We start from the raw sequence: 27,462 nt of genomic DNA on the forward strand, positions 1-27,462 counted from the left end.
CGCGCCCTTCCCACCCGCTGTCCCGGCGAGGGCGGCGGGGCACCCAGGGGTGCTGGCGAGCGCGGCGGGGGCAGGACCGGCTGGCGGCGGGGCTCGCAGGGGTGCGGCGGGGAGGTGCGAGGCCGGAGGGGAGAGGCTGCCCGGGGCACGGCGGGGCGGCCCCGAGGCCGGGTGCGTGGCCGCGCGCGGGGGGCTGCGGCTGGGCGCGTGCTGCCGTTGGTTGCGCTGAAGGGTCGCTTGGGCTGGCTTGGCGTTTTCTTTTCAATAAATACCAATCGGTGAGGGGGCGGTGGCGGCCGCCGGGGCGGCTGCGGCGCGCAGGGCCGGGGGGAGCGGAGACGGAGGTCCCGGCTGGGGCTGCTCTCCCGGCGGCGGGAGGGCGGGGGGCGGCGAGGGGGGCTGCCTAGCTGATGATCTGCCGGGGCCGGCCGTAGCTCATCCCCGCCTGTGACGCTCCCTTGTTGCTCCCCATCTGTAGCCCGATGACGTTCTTGCCCTCCTTCAGCTGGCTCTCGGTGAACTCCCGCTTGTGCTCCTGCGCTTTCCTGCGGGGCGGAGGGAGAGGCCATGCGGCACCCGCGTCCCCCCGGGCGCCCGGACCCTGGGCCCCGTCCCCGGGGCACCCGGCGGCCCCCATTCCCCAGGGGGTCCCCCAGCCACTGGCGCTTCCCAGCCGAAAGCTCGGCGTCCCGCGGCCGTGCGCTCCGGGCGGCTGCGGGGCGGGGGGGTCCCCGCACCCGGGGCCGCGCTCCCCCACTTACTTCATGAACCAGTTGGGGTCCCCGTGGTAGTTCCCGTCGTTCTTGGTGACCGCCAGGCTCCCCAGGGCCATCAGCGTCCTCTGCACCGCCGCCATGTCCTTGGCTGCCGAGGGACGGAGGGGCGTGAGGACGGGTGCGGCGTGGCAGCCCTGGCCCCCCACCCCGAGCCCCGTTGCCCCCCCGCCCGCCCTCCCGCACCTTCAAAGAGGTCGACGGTCTGGAAGACGTCCGTCTTGACCACGCCGTAGTCCTCGGCCGCCTTGAGGAACTGGGCGATCTGCTCCATCTGCTTGAACACCATGGTGGGGGGGGGTGTCGGGGATCTTGACGGGCTTGGAGCCGTCGGGGTAGAGGCTGTTCACCAGCCGGCTGAGGACCTGCCGGCAGAGGAGAGGCTGGGCTCGCCGCGATGCACGCAACGCTGGCTGTGGAGCGCTGCGCCGGCCGCCCACCCGGCCCTGGGGCTGCGGGCACAGTGGGCGCCCAGCCCTGCCAACTTACGATGCCGTTCTTCAGCCAGACCTGGAAGCCCAGGCGGCCCCGCTCGGGGCGACCCACCGCAGCCCCGCACTGCGCCACGATCCACTCCACCAGCCGGTCCTCCAGCTCATCGTCGTACTTCTTCTCGATCTTGGACTGCACGTCCCTGCTCATGCCGTACGCCGGGCCCTTGTTTGCCATGTCTGCGGCGGGTGGGAGACCTGGCAGCGGGACGGGGACCGTCAGGCCACGGAGATGCTTTCCCCTGCCCGAGGACCCCGCGGCCACCCCAGCACCCTGCAGCATCCGCCTCCCACCCTGCTGCTGTGGTGACGCGCCCTCCTCCCAGCTCTTCCCTTGCCGCGCAACGGCCCTTCAGCTCTGTCCGGGCACGTTCGGAGGTGAGTGCGCAGCCCTGACCGCCGCAGCCTGCCTGGGCAGATGGTTCCCATCCCGGCAGAGGTGCTTCATCCCTGCTCCCCGGCTCAGGCTGCGCAGGAGAGCGGCCTCGTCCCCGTCCTGCGCCCGCTCGGCTGCACGCCGGCTCTGCGTTGGCATGAACATCCCCGGCGTGGCCGTGCCCTCGGGCCGGGGCCACCGTGCTCTCCCCACGGGGGCTGCAGAGCAGAGGGGTCCGGGTGGCAGGGTGACCGCGGCGGGGCTGGGTGGCTGCGGCACGGCATGGCGGCCGTGGCACGGCGGGGTGGCCGCGGTGCTGTGGGGTGGCCTCGGCGCGGCAGGTCCTGGTGCCGGGGAGGAGCGCAGGCGAGGCGGGAGCGCGGTGGGAGCCATGCCCGTGCCCTTGTAAGGGCGTGCTGCGGGCAGAGATGGCAGGTAGCGGGCTGCGGGCAGGGCCGGAGGGTGCTGGGGGGGATGCCGGGGGGGAGAGGCGCTGGGAGCCGTAGCCAAGCCCTCGGCGGAGCTGGCCTCGCTCCTCCCCGCGCAGCGCCCTGCTTGGCATTAAGCCACCGAGCGCCGGGGCTGCGCCATTGAGGAGCCGCGGGCTCGGTCCCCGCGCCCACGCCCTGCCCCGGGCTGGCTCGCCCCGGCCACCGGGCAGATGCGCCCCGGCCGCTGCAGGACGGGCTCTGAGCCCTGGCACAGCTCGGCGCAGCGGAGGACGCTGACCGCGCTTGCTGCCAGCAATGCCGTGGTGCCCGTCGAGCCTCGCAGGCTGGATCCCACGCACCGCCGGGCACGGCCAGCAATGCTACAGCCAGCTCCGCTCCATGCCCCGCGCCCCGGGGGGATCGCGGGCAGAGCCCAGCCTTGCCGGCCACGGCTCCCACGGCCACGCGGCACTGCCCGCTGGCCCCCAGACCCGCCAGCGCCGTGCCCATCACCCATCCCCACCGAGGCACGGGGCAGAACCGGGCCAGCGGGGGCTGGAGTCGCCCTGAGCCCCGTGCTGAGCCCCAAACAGCCCCTCCGGCCGCTGTGGGGCTGAGCCCGGCCAGCCCGCAGCCCCGCAGCGCTGACGGCAATGCCGTGCTGAGGAGCAGGAGCAGCACAGAGCCCCGGGCAGCGTCCCCAGCCCAGGGAGCCACGTCCCCCGCCCGAGCAGCAGCTTCCCCTCCTGGGGAGCCCGACCCTCATCCGGGGAGCAGCGTGGGGATCCAAGGAGCAGCATCCCAACTCCAGGGAGCAGCATCCCAACCCCAGGGAGCAGCATCCCAACCCTGGGGACCCGCATCCCCATCCCGGGGAGCAGCATCCCAACCCTGGGGAGCAGCATCCCCATCCCAGGGAGCAGCATCCCAACCCTGGGGAGCAGCATCCCCCCCTGGGGAGCAGCATCCCCATCCCAGGGAGCAGCATCCCAACCCTGGGGAGCAGCATCCCAACCGCAGGGAGCAGCATCCCCCCCTGGGGAGCAGCATCCCCATCCCAGGGAGCAGCATCCCAACCCCGGGGAGCAGCATCCCACTTGGAGGAGTAGAATCCCCATGCCGGGAGCAGGATCGCAGTCCCGGGAGCGGCATTGCCATCCCAGGCGCAGGGTCCCCATCCCGGGGAGCAGCACCCCGGTGCCAGGGGCTGGTGTCCCCACCCCAGGCACCCTCCCCGCTGCCCCCCCCCCCCCCCGGCAGGACTCACAAGCAGCTGCTCACGGAGGCGAGGGGCGATGCTCTGCGCGGGAGCCAGCACACTGCACAGTTAGGAGGCCGACGCTGTGCTAAAAGGCTGGCGCTGGGACAGTGATGTCAGCGCGGCCGGGGGGCCAGGCCCCCCCCAGCCCTCCCTCCCGGGGCGCGCCAGCCCCGCGGCGCACCATGACTCTGGCCCAGGCACCATATTTGGGGAAAGACTCCGAAAATCAGCGACTAAGGCCCGTGGCCGAGCATTCCCCGCGTGCCTCCTCCCCAGCGGGTTTGGGGGCAGGGAGGAAGCGGGCCGGGGGCTGATGGAGTAAGTCCTTTTATAGCCAGGCGCTCGGCCGGGCGCAGGAGCCGCCGAGGGTTTCTGCCCTGACTTCATGGCTGGTTTCCCTGTGCGCTCACTGCCGGGGAGCTGGGGCGGCCGAGCGGGGCTCCCGGCGGGGGCACGGCAGCCTGGGCAGCACCCACCGCCCACCCCGCTCGGGGTTGGCCGGGTGTCCCGGTTTTGGCTTAGTTGCTGGCTGGGGCTAAACCACGACAGCGGGGCAGAGCAGCGAGGCTGCGGGCATTGCGCCCGGGCACCCCGGAGCCAGCCCCGGCACTCACCCTGCCCCGGCCGGCCACCAGCCCGCTCGGCTGGGCCAGGGCACAGCCAGGCGTGCAGCACCCGCAATGGGGTGCCAAGGGGAGCCCCAGCCTGCCCGCAGCCTCGCTGCCTGCAAAGTGGGACCTCCCCGGGCACCCCTGACCCCCCTGGGGCTGCCAGCCCCCTGCACCCCACAGCTCCACACCCCGGCAGGGCAGAGCCTGCCGCCCCCGCTGCCCCTGGGGACCCTCGGGGACCCCCGGTGCCCTCCGAGCTCCCGCTGCCCAGGCAGCAGGCGGCAGGCGCGGGCAAAGTGCAGACACTTTAATGCGAGTCCCTTCCCAGCAGACACACGCACGGAGAGCAGGCGACAGCCTTGGTGGGGAGCGGCGACGGGGGGCATGAATGCCCGCCGCCCTCCTGGGACGCCGGAGGAGACGCCATCGCCGCCGCTGCGCCGGACGTGCGCACCCCCACCTCCCACCCATACGACTCAGGCACTGAAGAGAGACCCCAACCCGCGTGCTCAGGGGCCACGGGGCTGCTGGCACGGCACTCGCCCCGACCCCCTGCACCGCGGGCGATTGGACACGGAGCGGCAGCAGCACCTTTTCCAGTGTCACTTGCCACCGAGGACAGGTGCCCCGGCGGCCCCCCAGCCCCGTTTTTGGCTACGACGAGCCCGGGAACGGGCATGCAGCACCAGGGAGGGACCCAGCCGGCGGGGAGGACGTGCACCGGGACCCCCGGGCTGCACGGGGAGGGGGACGGAGTGGCTGGCGGGACCCGCAGCACGGGCATCCCTCCCCAGGGGCACGCATCGCCCCAGTGGGTGCCCCCTCCCGGGGGCTGCAGCCGGGCGTTTGGCACGGTCCCAGGGCAGCGGGCAGCTGCAGGCCCCTAGAAAACGTAGATCTTGTCCCGCTGGACGCAGTCCAGGTCATCGTCCAGCGTCAGCAGCACCTGCGGAGCAAGGGGAGCGGGGCTGCGGTGAGCCGGGGCGGCCGGGGGCAGCCGGCAGCCGCGCCGGTGGCAGCCGGCACCTACCAGGAAGGAGCCGAACATGGCGATGGAGGAGAGGAAGTGCCAGATGTCGTGGTCGTCAAAGAAGTCGAGCAGGATGCAGTCGCGGTTGTGCTCCCGGGACTCGGCCGGCGTTTTCTGTTGGGGACAGGGCCAGCCGTCACCGCGCCGCCGGCAGCCACCCCATCTGCGCGCCCACCGCGCCGCCCTCCCGCTCACCTGCCAGGTGCTGAGCCCCTGGAAGAAGAAGAAGAGGGCGAAGCCCCAGACCACGGAGGTGCCGATGATGCAGAGCAAGGGGATGAGCTTGATGCGCTCGCCGCTGCGGAGCTGCGGTGGAGGCCAAGGTCAGCGCGCGGGCAGGCGCTGGCGGGGCTGCCCGTCCCTGCCCTCCCCGCCGGGCACGCAGCGCCCGCACCGCTGGGCCGGGGGGCTCGGCTCGCACCTTCATGATGATGTAGAAGGCGAAGTAGAGGAGGAGGTTGCAGATGCCGATGGCCAGCAGGTAGGAAGCGAAGTCGTTGGGGCGGACAATGAGGCCGTAGGCAGCGCTGGGGAGGCAGGGGCAGGCAGCGGGGTCAGCGCAGCCCGGGGTGCCCCCCCCGCCCGCTGCACCCCAATTTCCCCCAGGCACGCCGGCAGCCCCCGGGAGGTCGGGCAGCGCATGGGGACACCGGGGCCGCTGCGGCGGGGACCTGCCGTGCCGGGCTCACAGCCGTCACGAGCTGGCAGCCCCCAGCCCCAGCGGCGGGGACCGCAGCGGGGGACGGGGAGCACCGGGGTCTGGCCTGCGCCCGGCTCCGCACTTACAGCGACCAGTTGATGATGTTTCCCATGACCAGGAGCACCATTCGATCCTGCAAAGGGCGAGGGGGGCCGTGAGGGGCAGGCAGGCGCCCGCTTCAGGCAGGGAGGGCTGCCGGGGGGAGCGGGGGCTGTCTCCGCAGAGCCGGGGACCCCGGTGCCGCGAGCCGCAGTGCCAGCACTCACCACGTACATGGGCCCGCTGCACTGGCGGACGCAGTCCGTGTACAGCACGTGCAGGATCCTGCGCAGGATGCCCGTGTCTGCAGGGAGAGGAGAGGAGAGGTCGTGCCGGGGGGGGCCGCCGCGCTGCCCCCCACGCGCCCCGCTCGCGCCGCTGCCCCCGCCTCACCCAGCTTCCAGCGCCCCATGTAGTAGAGCTGGGTGCTCAGCAGCAGGGTGGCCACGATGTGGATGACGGAGAAGACGATCCAGAAGGCCGTGTTCCCCTTGCCGAAGACCTGCGGGGCGAGCGGGGCGGCGGGCAGCGGGGGTGACCAGCCGCCCGCCCCCCGCCACCGGCACCCACCGTACTCACCACGCCGACGACGGAGAAGAAGATGACGAGGGCCAGGCAGGCGTAGGCGCTGTAGGCGCTGGCATTGATGTCCGGGTGGCGTTTCTGGTAGAGCTTCAGCATGCAGAGCCCCGCGATCATGTACATGAAGGAGGTGTCTGCGGGGCGCGCAGCGGTGAGCGGGGCGCGGGCGGCCCCGGCGCGGGCGGCGGGGGGGGGACGGGGGGCACTCACCGAACTGGAAGTTGGTGTAGTTGGGGCAGACGTGGTAGCAGGCGCTGAGCAGCCCCTCCATCATGAGGGCGGTGCCCATGGCGTAGAAGAGCCCGAAGTGCTTGGGGATGCCGCACTCCTGGGGGGCGGGAGGGGAGGGAGGGGAAGCGGGGGTCCCGGGCAGCGCAGCCCCCCCCCCGGGCGCGGAGCCCGGCGGCCGCCCGCCCCTTACCAGGGCGTGGGCGTCGTTGCGCATGAGCGCCCGGTTGTAGTTGATCTCCCGCTGCAGGATGATGAGCAGGAAGAGCAGGCCCAGCAGGACGTAGCCCAGGTTGCTGAGGATGTTGTTGAAGGCACTGCGGGGGCGGCGGTCCAGTCGTGGGTGCTGCGGACCCCTCTCCCCGCCCCCCGGGGCACCGGGACCCCGCCGCAGCCCTGCCCCAGGTGCGGGGGACCCCCGGCCGCCCACCGGCTCCCCCGAACCCACCTGAGGTTCCCCAGCGGGTGGGCGCACAGAAAGTTGTAGTAGCAGATGTCCTGGTTGCCGGTGACGTTCACCACCTGCGTGCGCGGGCACAGTGAGAGCAGGCGGCGGCCGGACGCGGGCGACGGCCCCAGCGCGGCCGGCGAGCGCGGTGCGGGGCCGCAGCCCGCCGAGCTCCCGGGAGCCCCGTTTGCTGCCGCCGCCGCCCCGCTTACTGTCTGGTAGGTGATGACGAGCTGGACGACGGGGAGGGCGTAGAAGACGGCGATGGTGGCGATGTTCCTGGGAGAGGCGGAGGGGGTGTCAGGGGGTCCCCGCTGCCCGCCCCGGCTCAGGACGCTGCCCCGTGCCCCCCATCCCCGCTGCCCCCCGCTCACCAGAAGTAGATCTGGTACTTCTTTCGCAGCACCCGCTTGTCCTTGCGGGCCAGGTCGGCCACGCAGAGGTATTGCTGGAAGGAGAGGCAGGTGGAGGGGCTCGCCCCGGCCGGGGGGGAGCCGCCGGCGGCGGGGCGGAGGGCGCGGGGCGGGACGCACCTTGGTGCGGATGACGTTCTTGTCGTAGTCGATGTCGGCCAGCGTGTCGTAGTCATCCTCCTCCACGGAGCTGAGCGAGTCCAGGCGCGGCCGGCCCGCCACGTTCTCCAGCGACCGCTCCCCTGCGGCCGAGCAGGGGCCGTCAGCGCAGCCCCTCAGCCCAGCCCGCCTCGGCGTCCCCCCCGCAGGACCCCAATCACCCCCAATTAACCGCTCGGCTGCCTCCGCGCCGACTCGCGCCGGGGACGGGCTCCGGCTCCGCGTGGCCCCGTGCGCTGCCCCTGCCCTGGGGACAGGCGCCGGGCTGGCAGGGGCGAGCATCGCCCCGTGCCTCGCCGGGCTGGTGACAGCTCGGGGCCAGGAGGGCAACGTCCCCCCCCTGCCCCGCAGCCCCTCGGGCCCTGCCCTGCCCGCGGTGGGGGCTGCTGGCCGGCTGCCCTTGCTGTGAGCGAGGGCGGGAAGGAGCAGAGGTGCTCCGTGCCCTCGGTGCAAGCTTGGGGCAGGGCGGATTTTGGCTTGATTGGCCCGTCCCTGCCCGGTACCAGCATCTACCCATGGCAATGCTCAGCGGCCTCGTCAGGGCGGAGGGCGTGCGCCGCTTGAACTGCTCCTGCCCTTCAAAGGAAAGCGAGAGTTATTGGAGCAGGAGCGGGACCGAGCCCCGGGGGGTTCCCCGGTGCGTGTTCGCCCCACCGGCGCCGATGGAGACCCCGCTGCAGGCTTGCACGGAGGGGCTGGCAGCCCAGCGACCCTTCCTGGGAGACACAGAGGGGCAGAGCCGGGACGCTGCCGGCAGTGCAGCACCCTCAGGGCAGCCCGGCGCTGCCCGGGCACGCCGGCTCTGCGGGGCTGCGGCCGTGCCAGCCACCGCCCCGGGACTTACCGGCGTAGCCATAGGGGATTTCTGCCGGGCCCATGCTGTCTGCGACGCCCTCGGCGCTGCTGGAGGAGCCGTTCCCTGCAAGGACGGCCAGACCGGGTGGGCACGGCCGCCCGCGGGCAGGCGGGGAGGCGAGGGACGGTGCGCGGCACTCACCGAAGGAGCCGTAACCGTAGCTGTCGTAGGGGGCATGGCCCAGGAAGGAGTCGGGGATGCTGCGGGCGTGCCCTGCAAGACAGGAGGGTCCCCGTCAGCCGCTGGCAGCCTCCCGTGGCACCCCCGGCCCTGGCACGGGAGCGAGCTCGCAGCCAAGGACAGAGCAGACGCTGGCACCTACCCAGTAGAGATGCTGGGAGTCGCCGGGAAGCCGTGGAAGGAAAGAAACAGACTTGGTGAGCGCCCAAGCCCCAGCGCAGCCCGGCCAGCCCCAGAGGTGAAGGGGAGCCGCAGGACGCCCCCGTCCCCCTGAGACCAGGATTTGTCCCCAGGGAGCCGGGGGACAAGCAGGGCTCGGGGGGACAGTGGGGAACGCCTGCAGAACCGAGGGCTTTCCCGCAGGCTCGAGTGGGCAAAATCAGTGGGAATCCCCCGGGCAGACCCCCCCACGCCCGCTGCTGCCTGCAGCCCCTCACCCGTGTCCAGGCTGGGCGAGTCCATGGCTGCCAGGAGCCCCTTCCTCTTCTGCCGCCTGCCGAGGGAAGGGGCCGTCAGCAGTGCCATGCCGGCAGCCAGGGACACGGGGTCACCGCGCGCCCGAGGGCCCCCACCGCGCCGGGACCGCGCACCGGGGACGGGACGGGACGGGACAGCACCCGCGGGCTTGGCACCCGGAGGGGACAGGGCGGCCGGGGCAGCGACGCCCGGGAACTCACCGGCAGCTCTCCCAGCAGGCGATGAGCAGCGTGAGGACGTAGAAGGAGAGGAAGATGCCCAGGCAGAAGAGCACGCTGCTCACGTAGGCCTCCGCTGCACAGAGCCGGGACAAGCCCTCAGGGGGAGCGGCAGCCCAGGGTCCTGCCCGGGACCCCCGGCGGAGCCCCGCAGCCCCCAGCCCCGAGCGGCCCCTCCCGGGCTTACAGGTTATGGTGGGCGACACCGTCACCTCCAGCATCTTCTGCCGGTTGTGCTGATCCACGGGTTCATCTGGGAGGAGGCAGGCGCTGGGGGCTCAGCCCTCTGCCCGTGCGGTCCTCGCCATGTCCCCAGCACGCAGCCCACGGCGGCAGGGACGCGCTGGCGGGCGGGCGCTTCCCCCGGCCCCCCCGGCGTACCTGCTGAGGCATCTTTGGAGAGGGGGTAGTAGGGCAGAGGCCCCCCGCACACCTCGTCCTCCGTCTTCACCACCACCACCACGTAGAAGCTGTTGCTGGGGAAATCCTTCTTCTGCGGCGGCCGGCCCGGAGAGAGATGGGGTCAGCGGAGCCAAGCTGGGGGGCTGCCGTGCCGCCCCACGCAGCTGGGGCTCGGTGGGGGGCTCAGGGCCACCCCGCAGCAATAACATCCGCGAGCTCCGCTAACTGGTGCTGCCCGCCCACACCAGGCAGGGACCCGGAGCGGCACGGCCCCGCGGCACGGCCCCATGCCCACCTGCACCGTGATGGCCGCCTTCTTCGTCATGGTCTGGTACATCCCGATGAAGGCCACGTTGTTGTCCAAGTCGTAGACAGGGCACTGCGGGGGCGGAGGGGCCGTCAGCCCCGCCGGGCGTCACGGGTCACCCGGACGGGCGGCCCCACCGCCCAAACCTACCAGGATGTCCTGGATGGAGATGACGGAGCAGGGGAAGGCCATGGCCGAGGTCACTTTCACGATCACCGAATCCACTCCCTCGGGGAACTCGTACTTGAAATACTGGGGCGGGGGGAAAGGGCCCGTCACCGCCACGGCGGCCGCGCCCTCCTCCCTGCGCTGGCCTCGGCTGCGGACCCTCTGCCGCGCCGCGCCGGCCCCCTCCTCACCTGCGGCTGGGCTGCCGTGGCATTGAAGCTGAACCGTTCGTTCGTCCTGCAGAGAGCACGGGAAAGGATGACGGCTAGCGAGCGGAGCCACAGCCCCGGCGGGCAGCGGGCCGGGGCGCGGGGCCGCCCTCACCGCAGCACGAAGTTCTCCACGTGGGTGACCCGCAGCTGGTAGGAGGTGTTGAGGGACAGCGTGGAGACGTCCACGTAGAAGTGCTGGGTCTCCACCTCCGCCTTGGTCTGGGGCTGGCAGAGCGTGCGGCTCACCTCCTGGTACGCGTACTTCCGCTGGTACCTGCGCCGGCAGAGCGCCCGCCGAGCTGTGCTGCGCCCGCTGCCCCCCGGGACCCCCGCCCGCCCCCGAGCCTCGGCCGGGCAGCGCGGCATCGCCCGCCGCGCCCGGTACTCACAGGCCCCGGAGGATGAGCGGCACCTGGAAGGAGACCACCGCCTCCTTCTGCCTCACCACGAAGAGGACGGGCAAGTCCCTGTGGTCGGAGAGGACGTTCACCGAGACCCGCACGCCCTCCGTCTGCGGGGACAGCGGGGGAGGCGAGGCGTTGGCCACGCGGCCTCGGCCCCGGCGGCCGGACTTTGCTCGGCCGGCGTGGCGGAGCGTGCCCGCGCGCCGCGGGGGCGGCCGCCGTCCCCGCCGCGCGCCCCGAAGCCCCCGGGGGGACGGCGGGGAAGGGGCGGCCGGGGCGGGGAGCGGCTCACCCAGTTCCTGCGGACGCTGTGGTTGAAGGCGTAGATGTTGAGCAGGTCGGCGTCCACCCAGTCGGCGTAGGTGGTGTTGAAGCGGGCCTCCTTCTCCGCCACCCGCCGCGGGCTGCGGGGCTGGGGCAGGGCGGGCGGCAGGGCCAGCAGCGCCCAGGCCAGCAGCCACCGGGCCAGCAGCCACCGGGCCACCCCGGCGCCCGGCATCCCGCCAGCATCCCCGGCCGCGCTGCTCGCTCCGCTCCCCGGCCAAGGTCCGCCGGGCGGGACGGGACGGGACGGGCCGGGGCGGGCCGGTCAGCCGGGGCGCGCCCGGGCACCCTGCCCCATGGCGAGCCCCGCCGCTGCCGCTGCCGGTGCCGCTGCCGGTGCCGGTGCCGCTGCCGCTGCGGGTCCCCGGGCCGGCGCTGACCCCGGTACCGCTGCGGGCGGGCGCTGCGGGGCGAGCCCGGGGCGGTGCCGCTGCCCGGTTCCGCCGCCGGTGCCGGATCCCGGCGCTGCTGCCGCTGCCGGTACCGGTACCGCTGCTGCTGCCCGGTGCCGCTGCCGGTGCCCGGTGCCCGGTGCCGGTACTTTCTATCTCCCCGGTCCGCAGCTGTAAACAGGGGCCGGCGGTGACGTCACGCCCCGTCACACGTTAAAGGGCCAGGCCGGGGAAGTGACGCGGCGGCGGCGGGCGGTGCCGGCGTCCCCTGCCCCGGGGGGACCGGACCCCTCGGCCCCCCGGGCACCCCCGTCGCCGTGGGGCACCCCTGCCCCATAGAGGGCCCCGTAGGGGAGCCCCTGCCCTGTATAGGACCCCATAGGGGAAGCCCCTGCTCCGTAGGGGAGCCCTGGCCCCATATGGGACCCCATAGGGGAAGCCCCATCCCATAGAGGAGCCCTTGCTCCATATGGGACCCCATAGGGGAGCCCCTGCTGCATAGGGGACCCCACAGAGGAAGCCCCTGCTCTATAGGGGAGCATCAGCCCCATATAGGACCCCATATGGGAAGCCCCATCCCATAGAGGAGCCCTTGCTCCATATGGGACCCCATAGGGAAGCCTCTGCTCCATATGGGAAGCCCTGTCCCCCAGGGGAGCCCCTGCCTCATATAGGGCTCATATAGGGCTCATATAGGACTCGTATAGGGCTACTTCCTCATAGGGGAAGCCCTGTCCTACAGGGGAGCCCCGGCTCCATAGGGGAGCCCCAGCCCCATATGGGACCCCATACGGGAAGCCCCATCCCATAGAGGAGCCCTTGCTCCATATGGGACCCCACAGGGGAAGCCCCTGCTCTATAGGGGAGCCTCAGCCCCATATGGGACCCCATACAGGAAGCCCCATCCCATAGAGGAGCCCTTGCTCCATATGGGACCCCACAGAGGAAGCCCCTGCTCCATAGGGGAGCCCCAGCCCCATATGGGACCCCATAGGGGAAGCCCTGTCCTGTAGGGGAGCCCCTGCCCCATATAGGACCCTGTAGGGGAATCCCCTGCTCCATAGGGGAGCCCCTGCTCCATAGGGGAGTCCCGGCCCCATATAGGACCCCATAGGGGAAGCCTCTGCTCCATAGGGGAGCCCCTGCTCCATATGGGACCCCACAGAGGAAGCTCCTGCTCCATAGGGTAGCCCCTGCCCTGCATAGGACCCCATAGGGGAAGCCCCATCCCATAGAGGAGCCCTTGCTCCATATGGGACCCCATAGGGGAAGCCCCTGCTCCATAGGGGAGCCCCAGCCCCATATGGGACCCCATAGGGGAAGCCTCTGCTCCATAGGGGAGCCCCTGCTCCATATGGGACCCCACGGGGGTCAGCCCCTCCGATGGGACAAGGACCCCTCCCGCTCGCTGAGCCCAGCCTGGGGAGGGGGCCGGGAGCGAGGGAGGCCTCCCCAGCCCCAGCCCCAGCCCCGTGCCCGCCCCTGCAGCCGGCAGCGCCGGGCGGCCTTCGCTGCGGCGGCGGCCTCGCACGCGGGGCTGTCACGCTGCGACACGTGGCAGCGACCGCCTGCCACCCGCAGCGACCCAATCCAGCCCCGACGGGCGCAGCAGGGACGCTGCCAACCCCCCCCGCTCCCAAAACCAGGCTCGGAGGCGTCAGTGCGGCCGCCCGGTCCGGACAGACGAGCCGCTGCGGTAATCGCGGGGTGCGCGACGCAGGAGCCCTAACCAGCCCCGGCTGGCGGCAGGAGGGAATCCTGGAGAGAAGGAGAAAAACTCCCTGCCAGGTGCGGTACGGCACCGCCACCGCACAGGCGCCTCGCCCCTTCCCGCGCTCCTCGCCGGATTTCTGCGCAGGGGCTCCCGCGTCCTCCCGCTCGCAGCACCCGAGCCTGAAGTAATTCAAAGGAAGTTGAAGTTTTTCCATGTCCCTGTCCTTTGGGGAAGGGGGAGCGGCGGCCCGTGGCATTTTAGCGCGCGTCTCCCTCCAACGCCCGCCCCATCCCAGCTGCCGACGAGCTTCCCGCTTACAGTCCTCTGTCTGAGGGCTTTGTGGCCATTAGATCCCATTTTATGTGTCTCTGGTTGGGTTTTTGGGGGTTTAAATCCCCCGCTGAAACAGCTCAGCCCCACGTAACCTCCTGGAAAGCCCTTTTCTAGGCTTGAACTGACATCCAAGACCTCGGCCGCCAGCTTCCCTCTATTCTCTGCGGGACAAACGTAAAGAGACAAGAGCTCTGCTGCTATTGTGCACTTTATTTCTAACCGGTCCTCTCACCGAGGATCCCAAAGCACTTTTCAGACAGTCTGCGCGTTGTTTCCAGGTTACGGGTGGCGACGCTGACGGCACGACTCGCTCGGGGACAGACGGATGCCGTGCAGGAGCTAGAAGCAGAACGCAAACCGACTGCTGTTCCAACTCACGCGTTGCCTCCGCCGGGATGACTGTAAGCTGGGTTGCGTGGCGGCGTGCATTCCCTGGTCGTTTCGGGGCTATTAAAAAGAAATGGCTGAGTAATCAAACGCAAGGTGACATCGGGCCGAGAGCGGGAATCCCAGTTACCTTCACCTGCGGAACCTTGCTTACTGCTTCGGGCGCAGGGCCTGCGCTCTGCATGGTGCGAGGAGGGGAAAAAACAACCCAAAAAAGCCCCCCAGCAGAGCGGGGGGAGAGAGATTAAATGAGGAGCGAGGCTCCAGCTGAGCGCGACTCCCAAGACCCCTGGGAGGGAACGCTGCTCCCCGGGCCCCCGCAAAAACCGAAACAGAGCGAGTGAGTGACACAGGGAGGGGAGGAACGACGCGGGCGCCCAGGCGCGCACGCACACACACACGCTGCGACACGGTGGGGTGAAACATTGACATTTATATCGAAATATGCGCTAACAGAGTGAGTTCTACCAGCCGATGCATTCTTGCCAAAGCAGAATCACATTATTATTATTATTTTTTTTTTCTCTCCCAGGGAAGGTTCGGGGCGGGCAGCGCAGGGGCAGGCTGCGGCGTTTCACACGCGAGACTCTTTCTGTCCTTTCACATCTTTTCTTGTGGGTTTTTTTTCCCTCTGCTGCAGTAAAGATGAAACTGGCAACGCTGACACAAACGAGATAGCAGGCTCGGGCACAGAGCTGTCAAACGCAACCGGGTCGTGTAGGGACCGGTTCCTTCCCAGCCAGCCCTCAACGATGGTTCCCGCTGGCCGGGCAGGGGGACCCCAGCCCCGAGCCCCAGGGACATGGGTCGCCCAGAGCTGGAACCGAAGCTCTTCGACACGTCTTGCGACGAGGGGCTCGGTTTTTAGCACTAGGTCAGCGAGGAGGGAGAACACCTCCTCGCCCTCCTACAAAACGTCGCGGCTGCGAGCGGGACAGTTTCTTTCTGGGCAGCGACAAGCAGAGCTAACGTCTGAGCGGAGAGGAAGCCGTGCTCGCTTTACGCAGTGCCAGCGGTGTCGGAGGTGGCTGCGGGAGCAGAGGAGGAGGGTGGTGAGCACCGAAGCAAGCGCGGAGAGTGGCAGCTTAGCGAGCCAAGCGTAAGCAGAGGCAGCAGAGCTGCCCGCGGTTGCGTTGCGGAGGGCTCAGGAGCCTGCCAAAGCTCTCAGTCTGCTCGACACCCACCCGAGAGGGGCTGACTCGCGGGGGTGCTGAGGCGAGGAGTTGGGGCTTTTTAATGGGGAGCAGGCGCTCCTGGTGAGCATCTCCTCAACCACATGCAGCGACAGCGGGGAGGGGAGCAGGGGTGCATAGATTACGCTAGCAGGCTGCCTTTCCACGCAAGCCTAGAAACCCGAAAAGCTCACAGGGAGCAGAGCGTGCTTTATCCCGTCTCTCTGAGGGGTGCGGGGGGGTGGGAGAAGTCCCTTCCCAAGGAACGCTCCACTGCAGCCTATTTTTAACAGGTGATTTTCCACTCTCCCTTGCCCCAGCTTCTGCAGCGAGCATCTGATGGGAAGCGTGAGCAACGTTCCCTGAAAGCCCATCCCGTGAGGCAGCGGAGCTCCGGAGCGCAGAGGCCGAGCAAGCCTCGGGGAGCAGCGCGTCCCTAGCCTGGGTCGCGGGGGTAAGACCATAACCCCTCCTCTACCGCGGCACTCCGAAACTTCCTACTTCCCATCCTGGCACATGGAACGCTTCATCTGTCCTTCATCTGTGTGTAGATCACATATACTGGAAACAAAACACACACTACGCATGCAATCCAGGCAGAAATCCTGCTATGATCAACTCTACAGGAAGGGGGGAAAGTAGCGGGGACGTTAAAGTATTCCTTAATGCTACGTTATAGACGGCATTAAACACCAGCACCCTTTATTATAAAAAAGGGCAGACAAGACTATATATACAGTACCTACGTACTTCGTTGCAGCAGGGCACAGCAAGCAACCTGGACACCTGAACGCCCCTCATTGGGAACACGGCATGAAGCGCCTGCTAAAAAGCTCTCCGTTCTTCCGCGGTTTACCTGCCAAGAGGAGTGTGTGCGACCGCGGATCCCGCTTGCGCCAGAGGCAGCGCAGAGACCCGCGCCGGCGGCTCTCGGCCCGCTACCGTAGCGCGGCGAGGTCGGCACGGCACCGCCAAGCTCCAACTCCGGCAGGTAAGCCGAGGAGGAACGGACCTTGTTTAAAATTGGTTTATTTGCAAGTATAGTTACCTATTCGTCTAGGGCTCTGCCTTTCGGCTCCAAACCAGTTTCTTTCTGAAAAAGAGAACCTTTCACTTTCAAACGAGAGGCCGTTTTCATGCGATCGTTAGCAGACTACAACCAGCCCTCGTAACGAAAGAAGCAAACCAAAATCCCACCGAGTTGCAGCCCCTGCAGGAGGGCTCCCTTGGCTAGAGGCGAGGAGCAGCATCTGGGGCAGGAAAAGCTACGCCTTGCCCTCACTTTTTACTGTGAGAGGCCATAGTTGCTCCAATAAAATGTTTATATGAGTAAAACAGAAGCGATAAAGAAATGTACACCTTGGAATCTGTAAAGCTCCGGACTGGTTTAGGCCCTGCAGGCGGGGGCTATTCGTAAGGGTTTCCTTTAGAAAAAAAAAAAGGATGTAACAGTTGTACTTAAAAAAAAACAAACAAGGAACAGCACTGCAGAGAGCCCCGCGGCACAGGCACCTCGGAGGAACGAGAGGTCGGTTCTAGAGTAGCGAGGAAGCGACAGCCCTGTGCGGTGCTGACTGGACAATTAAAATCCTAAACTGCGCAACTGTTAAAAGCCAGCGACACCAGGCACAGAGAGGAGCGGAGCGCAGGCCAGCCAGCAGCACCGGAATGGGACTGCCCCTAGGGAAAGCTAGGCAGGAGGAAAGGTGCCCTGGCTAGTAGGCATGGTGAAATAAGCACAAGTGCAAGCCCCTGGGAGTGTTACACGAGTTCGGTTAACCGTTCCTTTCTTTACATTTCTGAATTCCAGTTGCACGCTGCTTCAGAAAGGAGGAGTGAGAAAGCAACACGTGCCACTTGGACCCCCCCCACCCAGGGGAAAGAGAAAAAAACCCAAACAGCCCAACAAAACTTTAAAAGGTGGGACCGAGTTTGGAAAAATGCATCTGTTCTGGGTTTTGCAAGTGGAATGTGATTCTTGTTCACAGGCTAACACACAGAGCACGATCCCTACAGCCAGGAACGGGGAGCCAGGAGCTGCGCGCGGGCTGTCAGAGATAGGCTACAGGGGTTCTAGGACAACCACAGAGCAACAAGACATGAGAGGGGCACAGAGTGACAGCCCTGTTCTCGGTTTAAATGAGGAATGGTTTAAAAGTAAAACTCTTCTTCAGCTAATTTCCTCCTGCAATAAAACCAACCGAGCCGGCCCGTATACGTACAAGGCCAGCTAAACATTAGCCTTCCCCCTCAAAACACTAGGTACGAACATCCGGCAACATTCTACAATGGAAAGTGCTTTAAGAAAGAAGGATTCTGTAGTGCCAGTGACAGAACTGATCTGATGGGCTGGATGATGCTGTTTCCGCTGACGTCGGCTGCTCAGGCCAGGGCAGCTCGTTTCTCCTCGGGGGTCTCCTCCAGCAGCTGCATGATCAGTTCGTGGAGGGGTTTGCAGATCTTTGCGTAGCCCCCTCCCGTCAGGTGCAGGAAATCAAACATGTCGTGGTACGAGATGGTGCCATCTGAGTGCACGAAGCCGACGTCCACATCCAGAAGCTGGACGTTGGGCAGCTTGGGGAGTGAGGCTTTTAGCAGATGATTCACCTTGGCGTTCTTCTGCCGCAGCGGGTTTGGCTTCTCTCCACGAGGTAGCAGGCCCTGGCACAAGTAAGAGGCAAAAAGAGCTTCGTATGACTTTAATGGCACAGCAACGCCTGCCCTCCCTTCCAGTTCAGGCTGCCTTTCAAGATTTAAGACATCTGTGACAAGAGGAACTCATCCCTTGAACCAGACTTACTCCGTCCAGACCTAATTTGAAACACAACTGAAGGAGCCAGATGAGCTACCAGCGCCACTGGCACAGCACCTGCTTGCCTTTTTTTTTTTATTTTCCCCTCCCTTCATACATCTCTGTGCTCTCTGTGTGAGCTTTCAACGGGGTACCGAATGCAGGAGAGGCACCGGCTAACCTGCCCGGACAAGGAAGCCAACCAGGATTTCCAGTGCGAGCTCTGATCACCTTTTTCTCCCCCCTCACAGGACTTCAACAAGAACATTTCTAAGTGGGACAGCGATACCGCTAACGGGAACGATTACAGCCATCTCTGGAGGGGCTGAAAGGACGACTCCTGCAAAGCCAAGTGAAGAAGGGGAGGCAGGCACAAAGCGGAAGATAGATAAAGCGGCTGCCCTCCCCGGTAGCGATCAGTAACTCCCCGTATCGCAGAGGCACGGTACAGAGAACACGGGCCTTCCGCAGAGCGGTTTGTTTTCACGGCGCTCCCAGAGACGTACCAGTACAATAACTTTGGCCTGTGGCTGCTGGGTGTTTATCAGGCGCACGATAGCCTCGATTCCACCTGCTACTTCTTCTGCCGTGTTTTCGTGATTATTTGTTCCAACCCAAACAACAATGACCTACAAGGAGAAAAGACATTTGCAACTTTTTCAGGACGAGTTACAGTAGGCTTGCCGACCCTACAAACCCTGCGCAAACGTCACCTGCAACCAGCCAGCTACGTCAAGAGTCGGGCTTAAGGCTAACCCCAAACTGCAAGAGGCCTTCAGCTGTCGGTTATGCCAATTTCTGAACAGCACCTTATGGGCTTCTGCGCTGGCCCTCAGTGTGGATGAGGAACTGGTACTACTGCAGCTTTGCTGGACAGCCCACGAGACGTCTGAGCCCCCCCCATTTCAGAGCTTCCTGGCCAACACACTTGTGGGAGCCTACACCAGTCAGAAAGAGTAGTAACGTGTCTTCACACAGTACGGCGTAAGCTTCTTAGGGGCAGGGACAACCGTACGGCTCTGCCTTTTATTTTAAAAGGCTGTAAACTGCTAAACAGCAGGCTCGGACACGAGACTGGGGAGCTGATCTGCACCACACATCCTGAACGTCTTTGCTAACTCTTTACTGAATGCTTCACCATCCTTTTCTGGAGGCCGAGGACGCATGCCGGGCCTGATAGACGCACGGCAACTCCAAACTACAGCTAGCTATAGTAAGCCGTAGGCCTGGTCAGCGTTTTTTTGCTAGGACTAGAAGGTGGCCTCTATTTATTGATGACACCTTCCCATTTGCACACTCAGCAGCGTAAACCCCGTGTACGAGACGTACAGCTCTGGTCCCAAACGCTTCTGGTTTAGCCAAACACGTGTCAATACCGGATGCGCGCTCAGTGCCAACGGTTGCTCAAACAACCAACGAGTTCTGTTAAGAGTAACAGCTCGCTCAGCTCTGCACCACTCAAGCACCGAAGTCTCGTCTAAGTCAGCACAGGGCTGCCTGGTGTGGCTTTCGGCTTGTACCTTCGGCTTAATGTTCTCCAGTTCACCGTTCTTCAGTCTCCATAGGACGTGTCCCGTGGTGTCTCCACCGATCCCAAAATTCAACGCGTGAAGCGGTGAGAAGAGCTCTCGCCATATCTGCAATGAGAAATCAATTTGCTTTTTCAGTGCAGCGTCCTGACCGTGAAAGAAAGATACTACACAGGCAGGTGATGTCTTCAAGGACACCGAGAGTAGCTGTGAGACCTTCTCCAAGAGCTCGCTCCTGTAAAGGGCATTTAAAGACCAGACGAGGCTTTACTCGGAGGTCCAGCAGAGATGGAGCTCCTGATGTTCAAGCGCTCCGTCCCGGCACAGAGGAGGGGGAAGTGCCCTCCAGCAGCTATCAGGACACAGAGCATGCTGGCTCTGTTGCAGACCCCCGCGTCCCTACCTTCCCTAAGTACAGGGCTTCTGAGGAAGGATATCTACGACCTGAAGGAATCCTTTTCGTCACCAGGTAACAAAAGCAGAAAAAAGGGAAGCAGCTCTTGCAGAACAAAGCTGCTCAGCTGCCACCAGGGCAGAGCAGCAGAACCATTCTGTGCCCCAGCAGAGTTTGAGAGGAAAACCAGCATGGCGATGCCTACAGCACCCCGAGGGCTAAACGTGCTCTGGCCGCCCAAGATACACCTGCAGAGATTTCGGCGGCGTGCCCTCGGGAGCGTGGAATCTGAGACTCAAGGAACCAGCGAGGGGTTGTGCACGTGTGTCACAACAGGGGCAGTCGGTAGTGACTTCAGAGCAAGACTGCAAATAGCTTACAGAGATAAAGGGGTGGGACTTTGTGCAAGTGCCGGGAGGTTAAGGCAGCGGGGCAGAATAAACCTGAAGGGAAGGCAGCAAAATCGGAATGGAACAGCAGCAATTGGCAGTATTGATCACCGGTTGCTGGATTAGAGACACAAGCACTCTAATTCCTACAACCCCACCGTCCTCCTTTCTTGAACAATACCTCATACTGCTGTAGCAACTGCACCATGGAGTCGCCCACGAAGAGCACGTCGGGCTCCTTGTCTTTGCAGTCCAAGACAAACCTATTGTGCTGTTAAAAGAAAGCAGCAAGGTGAGCTCCAACCCATAGTTCCTCATGGGTATCTCTGCTGCGGGACAGAAAGGGATGGCTGCCCAGACAGTCCCCCCTGCTGCCGAACTGCGCTATTCCCTCCAACACCCTTCTCTGCGGTAACCCAGGAGCCACGGGTCGCTCCTCCTGACCACCCAGGCCCCAGGAACAACTGTTGTTCCGGTAAGAGCGGGATCTACACGCATGGAAGCAGTGAGCCTGTCAGACGCCCATTATACTCAACGATTACAGAACGGAGAAATGAATGGTTAGTCACTGCAGCGAGCAGCCTCCGGCTACTCCTCCCTGCCCAGGAGGAAGCACCGCAGCGAGGGACGGGCAGTCCCGACACGTCGCCTCTGCTATTTTCAGCTCTGTCGCTCCCTCGCAAAGACGCATGCTAGGAATCGCCGCTTTGCACTCTGTTTAACAAAGGGCCGAGCGATTTCTCCCAGCCAGCGGGCTGACCAGAGTATTTTCTGAATGGGTTTCACAGTGCAGCCTCTGCCCGGGTCACACAGCGACACTGCTTTTGGCCTTGCTTCATCGCTACCAGCTGGACCCATGCCGATGGCCTGCCAGCCTCGGGGCAGCGGGGCTGTTACAAACCCGGGAATGGGAACTGCGACCCGTGGAGTGCTGGCCCAAGAGCCCTCCTAGGAATGAGGATCCCATCTTGCCAGAGCACCATCCCTCCCAGCCTTACCTGCGACATCCACCTGTCATCTCCCTGAATATCTTCAGCGGCATGTGGGACCGCGGCCGGATTTGAGTCTCCCTGGCTCATTCTGTTCCTGAGGAGAGAACATTTTAGAGAAGCTACTTTCAGCGGCTGTTGCGGCGTGCGCGCACTGGGGACAAAGGCTGGCTGGCAAGAAACCGCCGCGCTTCCTGACATTCACAACGGACAATTCACGCCTATTCCTACACGCGCGGATGTCTGGCTGACCGTGACATACGCACGACCACCAGATCGGCTCTGCGGACAGCCCTCCCGAAGCAGTCTACCGAACATTTGGGCCCGTGAATACAAGGTTATTAAAGAAACCAAAGAAAAGCTGGTTTCAGAGGACGTTCTGCAGGAGCAAACCTCGGCTACGCAAGGCTTTGATAATGCAGCAATAATAAAAGCTGGCAGCCTGAGGATTAGCCCCTATTAGTATCAAGATATCCAGCTTACGACAGCGGAGCCTGGTGGTTCGGGTGGATTAGCCGGCTTTGGGGGATCGCAGCAGTCTCGATCCCCAAGGATCTAACCCGGGGAGGGCAGGGGCCGGTGGGTAACGCTTCCCGCTGCCGCCCCGAGCAGGAGCAAGGCCCAGCCCTTCCTCCCGAAGCCGGTGCCTGCCCGCAGCAAGCGGCAGCCGCGGGAATGGGGCCGGGGCGAAGGCGGCGGCTGCAGCCGGGCTCCTCCTCCCCCGGGGCCGGGTTGGAAAACGGGGGGGGGGGGGGAGCGGCGGGCCCAGCCGGCTGCACACCTGCGCCCGGTCAGCAATCGCCGCGGGGCCGGGTTTATAAGGGCGGCGTCCGGCCATCGCCCCCACCCCACAGGGCAGCTCCTCCTCTTCCTCCGTTACGGCGAGGCCGGCGCCTCCCCGCTGCCAGAGGCGCCGCGGCGATGGGGCGGAGGGGCCCTCCCGCGGGGCCAGGCCCACCCCTCCCAGGAGCCCGGCGGCGGGGCCGCGGCCCGGGCCTCCCCGCTCCGCCGGCGGAGGAGGGCGGCGGGGCCGTCCCGGTCCCCGTCCCCGCGCACTCACGGCGGCTGCGGCTCCCCCCGCGACTCCATGGCGCTCTCGGGCGGGCGCCTCCCTCCCCTCGGCCCGGGCCGCCACCGCGCCTGCGCCGCTCGCCGCTTCCGCTTCCGCCGCCCGCCCTCCGCCAACCACCGCTCGCCCCGGCCGCGCCGCTTCCGGCCTCGCCGCCGGAAGTCCCGCCCCGCCCTGCCAGCGGGCCGGCCCCTAGGCGGCGCCCGGCGGCGGCGGCCTCGCCGTGACGTCACTCTCCCGGCCGTGACGTCCGCGGCGTCATTGTCCCCGTCGGCCAGGCGAGGTAAGGCGCGGTGGGGTGGGTGGGGGGTGGGTGTCCGCGATGGCCGGTGACGCCCCGAAAGCCGTCAGGGGCGCGGTGTGTGACGCCATCGCGCCCGGGACGGGGGGAGGTAAGAGCGGCGGCTTCCTCCTCCCGCCCTCCACGCGGGGGCGCCCTCCCCGGCCCCGCCGCCCAATGCGGGGCGGCGGCGGGCGGTGACGCGCGGGCGCGTCAGGGCGGCGTCAGCGGCCCCGCCCCGCGGGGTTGCCATGGCAGCCGGCCCCCCCCCGCGCGCGCGGATGAGCTCACGCGGTGCCGCAGCCCCGCGGGGGGGGGGGTTTGCTCCTCGCAACAAGATGGCGGCGGCGGCGGCGGCTGCAGCGAGCGGCGCGGGGGGGCCCCCGCCGGCCCCGCGCCTGCCCCCGGCCCCGCCGCCCCCGCGGCCCCCCGGGCCCGCCCGCATCGGCTACTACGAGATCGAGCGGACCATCGGCAAGGGCAACTTCGCCGTCGTCAAGCTGGCCACGCACCTGGTGACCCGGGCCAAGGTGAGGGGCCCGGCACGCGTGGGGCCGGCGGGGGGAGCCCCGGGGTCGGCTCCCGGGGGGCTCGGCCGCCGCTCCCCGCCCCCCCCCCCCCCCCGCCGGCTCCGTGACCCCTCGCCGTTCCGCGGGTGGGAGCGCGGCGGGGGCGGCTGTCAGCGGGCCCTGCGCCGCGGCCGCCGGCGAGACCCCCCCGCTCGTGTTTCTGCCACGGGCGGCCCTGCCGCTAATCCCGGCCCCCTCGCCTGATTTCACCTGGGTAAATATGGAGGTGGACCCGGCGGGTGCTGGGCGAACGCGGGGATGCCGTCTGACGTAAAGGGCAACGCCATCAGCCTCGGCTTAAGGAGGGCTCTCGGAAATTATTGCCCCGCTTATCCCTTCGGAGGCTTCCAGGGAGACCCCAAGGAACGGGGCGAGACGGGGGCTGCGGGGCAGCGCTTTCAGCACACGGGCTTCGCTCCCGGCCAGCCGCCCCGGCTGCTGCCGCGGCCCTGGGAACATGGCAGGGACCGGGCAGCAGCGCGAATGCCGCTGCGCAGCCCCCCGTTAACACCGCGCTCACGGCGAGGGTTCGGAGTCCTCTCCAGAAAGCGTCGCGGGGTGAAAATCGCGACGGAAGCAGAAGCGGGGATGGGGAGGCAGGCGGGGAGCGGACGGGCCTTGACCAAATCCCGCGACTCCGGGCTGCCGTAGCAGCAGCTTGGGAGCGCGGCAGGTGGAGGCCCTGGGCACGGTTTTGGCTGGCGTGCTTGCGTTGCCCTCCCGTGAGTTTCAAGAGTCGCGTTGTGTTGAGGCGTTAGGTGTAAACCCAAAGTTACTTTCATTTGTTGAAACCCTGGCTTTTTGCCTGGGGAACTGAGTACAGTTAATTTCAGGGGCTGTTTAAAAGTCGGCTGCTTAACCCCTCCCGGACAGTTCTTTTCGGCATTGGGCTGTATCGGCCTATCTTGCATAAACTGGCGTCTGTTTCTGTGCCTTGGAGTCCTGGGTGCTGCCACCTGACCTGCACCTCGGCTGCTGTTGTTTCGTGCAGGCCCTGGCCGTGTTTTCCCCATTATAAAGCCAAACTTTGCTGGTTTGGAAGCAGGGGCATTAAGTTCGGGTGCTTCAGAGGCAGGAGACTGGTCCTCCTGAGCGGAGGTTGCTCCTCCAGGGACGAGCTGCATTCCCCTTTTCAGCCTCCCTCCTTGAGTCAAGGTTTCTTTTGACCGGTGCTAACTTTAAAGTTTGCAAAATACTGAAACGGAGGCCATCTTTTGCTTGGGAACTGTTGGTTTTTCTGAAGAATGGCAGAAGGCACGTAAATCTTGCCTGGCAATCCCGTTCAATGTTGACAGGGCTGAGGCTGGATTTTATGCCTTGCTGGTGGATGATGGAGGAGGATGCTGAGCTTGAAAAGCTCCTGCTTTGCTCCACAGCGGCGTAGGCTTGTTTCTACTGCCGTGAAGCAACCGGGGTCAGTTTGTTGGCTTTAGGAAGCTCATTTCTGGCAGGACGGTAGATTTAGTAGTCACCTGCGCCGCTGAGCCTAGCGCAGCCTGTGCATTCCTGCCATGGTGGGCTCGGTGTGCTCGCGTGTTTCCCTGCGCTGCGAGGAGGAGATGTGATCCCTCTGAACTCCTGGGTGCTCTCCCAGACGGAGGAAATACCTGTGCTGGAACAACTGCCATCCGTTCGGCCGTGCCGATGCCTGGAAGGCTGAGCTGGAATAGCTTGGAGCTGAAACTTGACCTGGAAGCTTTCTCGACTCCGAGGTCAGGTTTCCTTTCACATCCCAGCCCGTGGAGAGGAGCGCGAGTAAATGGATTGTTTTTCACCTGCAAACCCTGAGCACGGTCGTGTCGGTGCTTTTTCCTTCGCTGATGGGGCAGTTGCCGCTGGCTCCGGGAGAGGAGCGGGGAGGGAGAGAGGAGCGGCCGGTTTCCAGCTCCGGGCCTCGTGAGGCTTGAGGGGAGGCGTTGGTGTAAAATGCATCGGAAAGGGCGAATCTGTATGGGAAGGCTTTTTTGAATGGCAGTGGGAATACAAAATAATGGTGCCGAGAGCTTGTTGTCATCACGGTAGTACTTTTAATAGTTTGACTTGATGGAAATGACTTAGAAGAAAGTAAAGCCTTGGCAAAACGGTCCCAGTCAGTGATCCAAAACAATTCTTTGATCAAGAAATGCAAACGTAGCCTGATTGCCGAGCGTGCTGCTGCCAGCCCCTTCCTGAGGTGATCTCTTCCAGCAGTAGCTGTGCCGAAGAATCGGGCAGCGTTCAAATATAGCCACCAAATCCCTGCACAAACTTGACCCCGTGTCACATTCTCTTAGAGAAAGGCTGGTTTGCTCGTCACGGCCCCTCCTTGGGAACAGTGCTCGCCTGACGTCTCAAATGGAATTCCATCGCAAATGTCTGCGTAAGCTTAAAAAAAGTATTGTACCCCGTCTTTTTAGACCCTTTCAAGAAGGTGAAACTAATAACTATGAAGGCTTGCGTTCCTTGCTGCCCCTGAATTTAAAGGTGGTCTATCGACGAGGCATCGGAGCCTGTTTTCCTTTCCTATGGACGTTTACCAGGTCAAGCGGGCTTTGACGTGACATCTGAAGATAACAGCCTGAGCGTTCTTGGCTTGCGTCCCCTTTTCCCTAAAAGAGAAGAGCAGAGAATGGTTTGGGTGCCTGTTCTCCTGTTAAAGGACTGGGATTTTACTAGCCCTTTTGAAACCGAGGACCGCGTTTATTTACAGAGAGGAGGAGAGCAGCGTGTGCTGCGCACGCCTGGCTCCAATGGTCTGGCACATATTGCTGACACAGAACGTTGCAGTTTACATATAACTGAATTTCACAAGTTGAATGTGGGTCAGCAGCGTTGGGGACACTAACGAAAGGGAATGTTAATCATCCTAAAGGGCAGGAGGCCTGCATTCATAATTGTCTCTGCTGGAACTGATGAAATGGACGGGAACAGTCGACAATTTATGTGTCAACCGAGCCAGCGATTTACATTCAGTCCCCGGTTATGCAAAGTTGGAATCCTGTGCTCCGTAAGACAGAGCTATTCTGACGGCCGGACAGGAACTGGAGCCGCTTCTCTGGCTGGGATTAATTGGGCACCTGCAGGATATCTTGCCGCGTCTCTCCTTTTCTGTTTCCTGCCTTCTGTCCCCCTTTCCTTCGTCCCTTCTCGTCTTTCACAAGAAACCCTTTCTTGTTTCTCTTCTCAGAATCTCCCGAGTGACCTACTGAATGAATTGTTCTCCACACAATTTCCATTTATAAATGATCCAAGTGACTTCATTAGAATTCCAGCTCTGTTCAGACACTGGAGTCGTTTTTAATGCCACATTTCTTTTCATCAGGCTCGATTGGTGAACGTTCGCAGAGGGGACTCGGCGAATGCGCCGCGAAGCACGTACCTTATGTTCCCGTGCTCTTTGGATCTTGCGCTCCAGCCTTCAGGAGCTGTTGGGGACGAGGCGGGAGGAGAGGGCTCGCTGCAGCTGCTGTGCCAGGCTGACAGCTCTCTCTGCTCTTCTTCCTTCCCTTCTGCGAGCTACAGCGTGGCTGGAGACCTAGCCAGGCTGCGGAGCGTGCCTGCCACGGCCGGACTGCCCCTCTGATGTTGTTGCAAGTAATACGTCGCTGTAACTGTTAAGCCTTCCCTTATTCTGTGAGTTTGAACAGTACTGAGCGTTTCGTTGGGAGGCAAGTGTTCGTTTTCGCCTACATTTTTCTCTTGAAGCAGAGATAAGAATTCACGGTCCTGGGAGAACATGGCTACCTCCCAAGTTCAGCGATCTTCCTGCTGTGCTCTCTTAACTTCTCCTGGGCCGGTTTCCACTTATTTTTTGAGTTCCTGAGCATTTTAAAGAACAGCTATGTAACGTGCAAAGCTAGGAACAAGTGTGACTAGTCGTGCTTAATGGTCTCCTGTTTGAGGGGCTACCTGGAGTTGTTTTATGGGATCGTAAGCCAAAACCGTGATGCTTTAATCCTTGACAAAACATAGCCCTTCTTCTACCATCGCAAGCACAGTCAGAGAAGGGCTAGAATCAAGCTGGTTTTTCCCCTAGGTTTTAAGGAGCTGAGCCTCTTCTGGAGAACGGGAGGCATCCCTACTTTCACTTGGAGAGGACATTCCTGTCCGTGAGCCAAGCGGCTTAGTTTCTGTGCCTTGTCTGTGGGGGAGTCGCAGTTACCAGCAGACCAAAGTTGGCACTGAAATTCTCGGAGGTGGGCACCGTGGCACTTAAAACTGGGATAAAAATCCAGCTGGTAGACTTTACTGATAATTAGGCCTTGCTGCTCTGGGAGGAATTGGGCTCGATTTGGTGCGTTTTGCTTGCGGGAATGCGGGAGGTTCAGGAAGCCACGACAGCTTGTCTGGATGTCTCTCTGCTCAAGTGCAAAGTGCTCTCAGCC

At 64.7% G+C, this 27,462-nt stretch overlaps 4 protein-coding genes across 8 annotated transcripts in view; 1 reads left to right on the forward strand and 3 right to left on the reverse strand.

Annotated features, from left to right (window-relative positions):
* Positions 1-403: 403 nt before the first annotated feature.
* TAGLN (transgelin) lies at positions 404-1,442 on the reverse strand. The gene is given in 5 exon segments (XM_075723311.1): positions 404-545; positions 762-864; positions 960-1,071; positions 1,073-1,138; positions 1,263-1,442. Coding segments are annotated over 5 exon segments (603 nt in total).
* A 3,384-nt stretch (positions 1,443-4,826) lies between these two features.
* Positions 4,827-11,265, reverse strand: SIDT2 (SID1 transmembrane family member 2). Its single transcript, XM_075723156.1, has 28 exons — positions 11,059-11,265; positions 10,752-10,873; positions 10,475-10,636; positions 10,342-10,387; positions 10,133-10,234; positions 9,971-10,054; positions 9,655-9,766; positions 9,461-9,526; positions 9,256-9,349; positions 9,016-9,071; positions 8,721-8,732; positions 8,540-8,611; positions 8,387-8,461; positions 8,056-8,118; positions 7,504-7,625; positions 7,345-7,418; positions 7,183-7,249; positions 6,971-7,044; positions 6,716-6,839; positions 6,505-6,622; positions 6,292-6,428; positions 6,106-6,214; positions 5,940-6,016; positions 5,760-5,806; positions 5,395-5,500; positions 5,169-5,279; positions 4,974-5,087; positions 4,827-4,889 (listed from the first exon to the last, which is right to left on the reverse strand). The coding sequence occupies exons 1-28, from the start codon at positions 11,263-11,265 to the stop codon at positions 4,827-4,829; spliced, it is 2,616 nt and encodes an 871-aa protein (XP_075579271.1).
* Positions 11,266-14,319: 3,054 nt separating this feature from the next.
* PAFAH1B2 (platelet activating factor acetylhydrolase 1b catalytic subunit 2) lies at positions 14,320-22,273 on the reverse strand. Of its 3 annotated transcripts, none has more exons than XM_075723274.1 (6): positions 22,241-22,273; positions 21,190-21,277; positions 20,373-20,462; positions 19,400-19,516; positions 18,386-18,508; positions 14,320-17,749 (listed from the first exon to the last, which is right to left on the reverse strand). In XM_075723274.1, the coding sequence occupies exons 1-6, from the start codon at positions 22,267-22,269 to the stop codon at positions 17,471-17,473; spliced, it is 726 nt and encodes a 241-aa protein (XP_075579389.1). In that variant the 5' UTR covers positions 22,270-22,273; the 3' UTR covers positions 14,320-17,470. The 3 variants fall into 3 exon arrangements, with proteins under 3 accessions (XP_075579389.1, XP_075579391.1, XP_075579390.1); XM_075723276.1 differs by lacking the exon at positions 22,241-22,273 and adding an exon at positions 21,962-21,996; XM_075723275.1 differs by lacking the exons at positions 20,373-20,462; positions 22,241-22,273 and having other exon boundaries at positions 21,190-21,705.
* A 687-nt stretch (positions 22,274-22,960) lies between these two features.
* The window catches only part of SIK3 (SIK family kinase 3), an 87,464-nt gene continuing 82,962 nt past the window's right edge, over positions 22,961-27,462 (forward strand). For 2 of the 3 annotated variants that reach the window (XM_075723241.1, XM_075723242.1), the window contains exon 1: positions 22,967-23,059. The gene's annotated coding sequence lies outside the window, so the exon portion shown is untranslated. Of the gene's footprint in view, positions 23,060-27,462 lie in introns of all 3 variants that reach the window. The other variant, XM_075723240.1, reaches the window with a different exon arrangement.

This window comes from Pelecanus crispus, chromosome 19, assembly GCF_030463565.1.
Source record: "Pelecanus crispus isolate bPelCri1 chromosome 19, bPelCri1.pri, whole genome shotgun sequence".
Taxonomy (NCBI): domain Eukaryota; kingdom Metazoa; phylum Chordata; class Aves; order Pelecaniformes; family Pelecanidae; genus Pelecanus; species Pelecanus crispus.

Coding starts and splice junctions, on each gene's coding strand:
- SIDT2 (XM_075723156.1), bottom strand. CDS start 11,265: ATGCCGGGCGCCGGGGTGGCCCGGTGGCTGCTGGCCCGGTGGCTGCTG. Junction 10,637..10,751: donor CCGCTCATCCTCCGGGGCCT/GTGAGTACCGGG, acceptor CTGCCGGCGCAG/GTACCAGCGGAAGTACGCGT. Junction 9,072..9,255: donor GCCTGCTGGGAGAGCTGCCG/GTGAGTTCCCGG, acceptor TTCCCTCGGCAG/GCGGCAGAAGAGGAAGGGGC.
- PAFAH1B2 (XM_075723274.1), bottom strand. CDS start 22,269: ATGGAGTCGCGGGGGGAGCCGCAGCCGCC. Junction 20,463..21,189: donor ATGACAGGTGGATGTCGCAG/GTAAGGCTGGGA, acceptor TTCTTTTAACAG/CACAATAGGTTTGTCTTGGA. Junction 17,750..18,385: donor AGGCCAAAGTTATTGTACTG/GTACGTCTCTGG, acceptor TACTTGTGCCAG/GGCCTGCTACCTCGTGGAGA.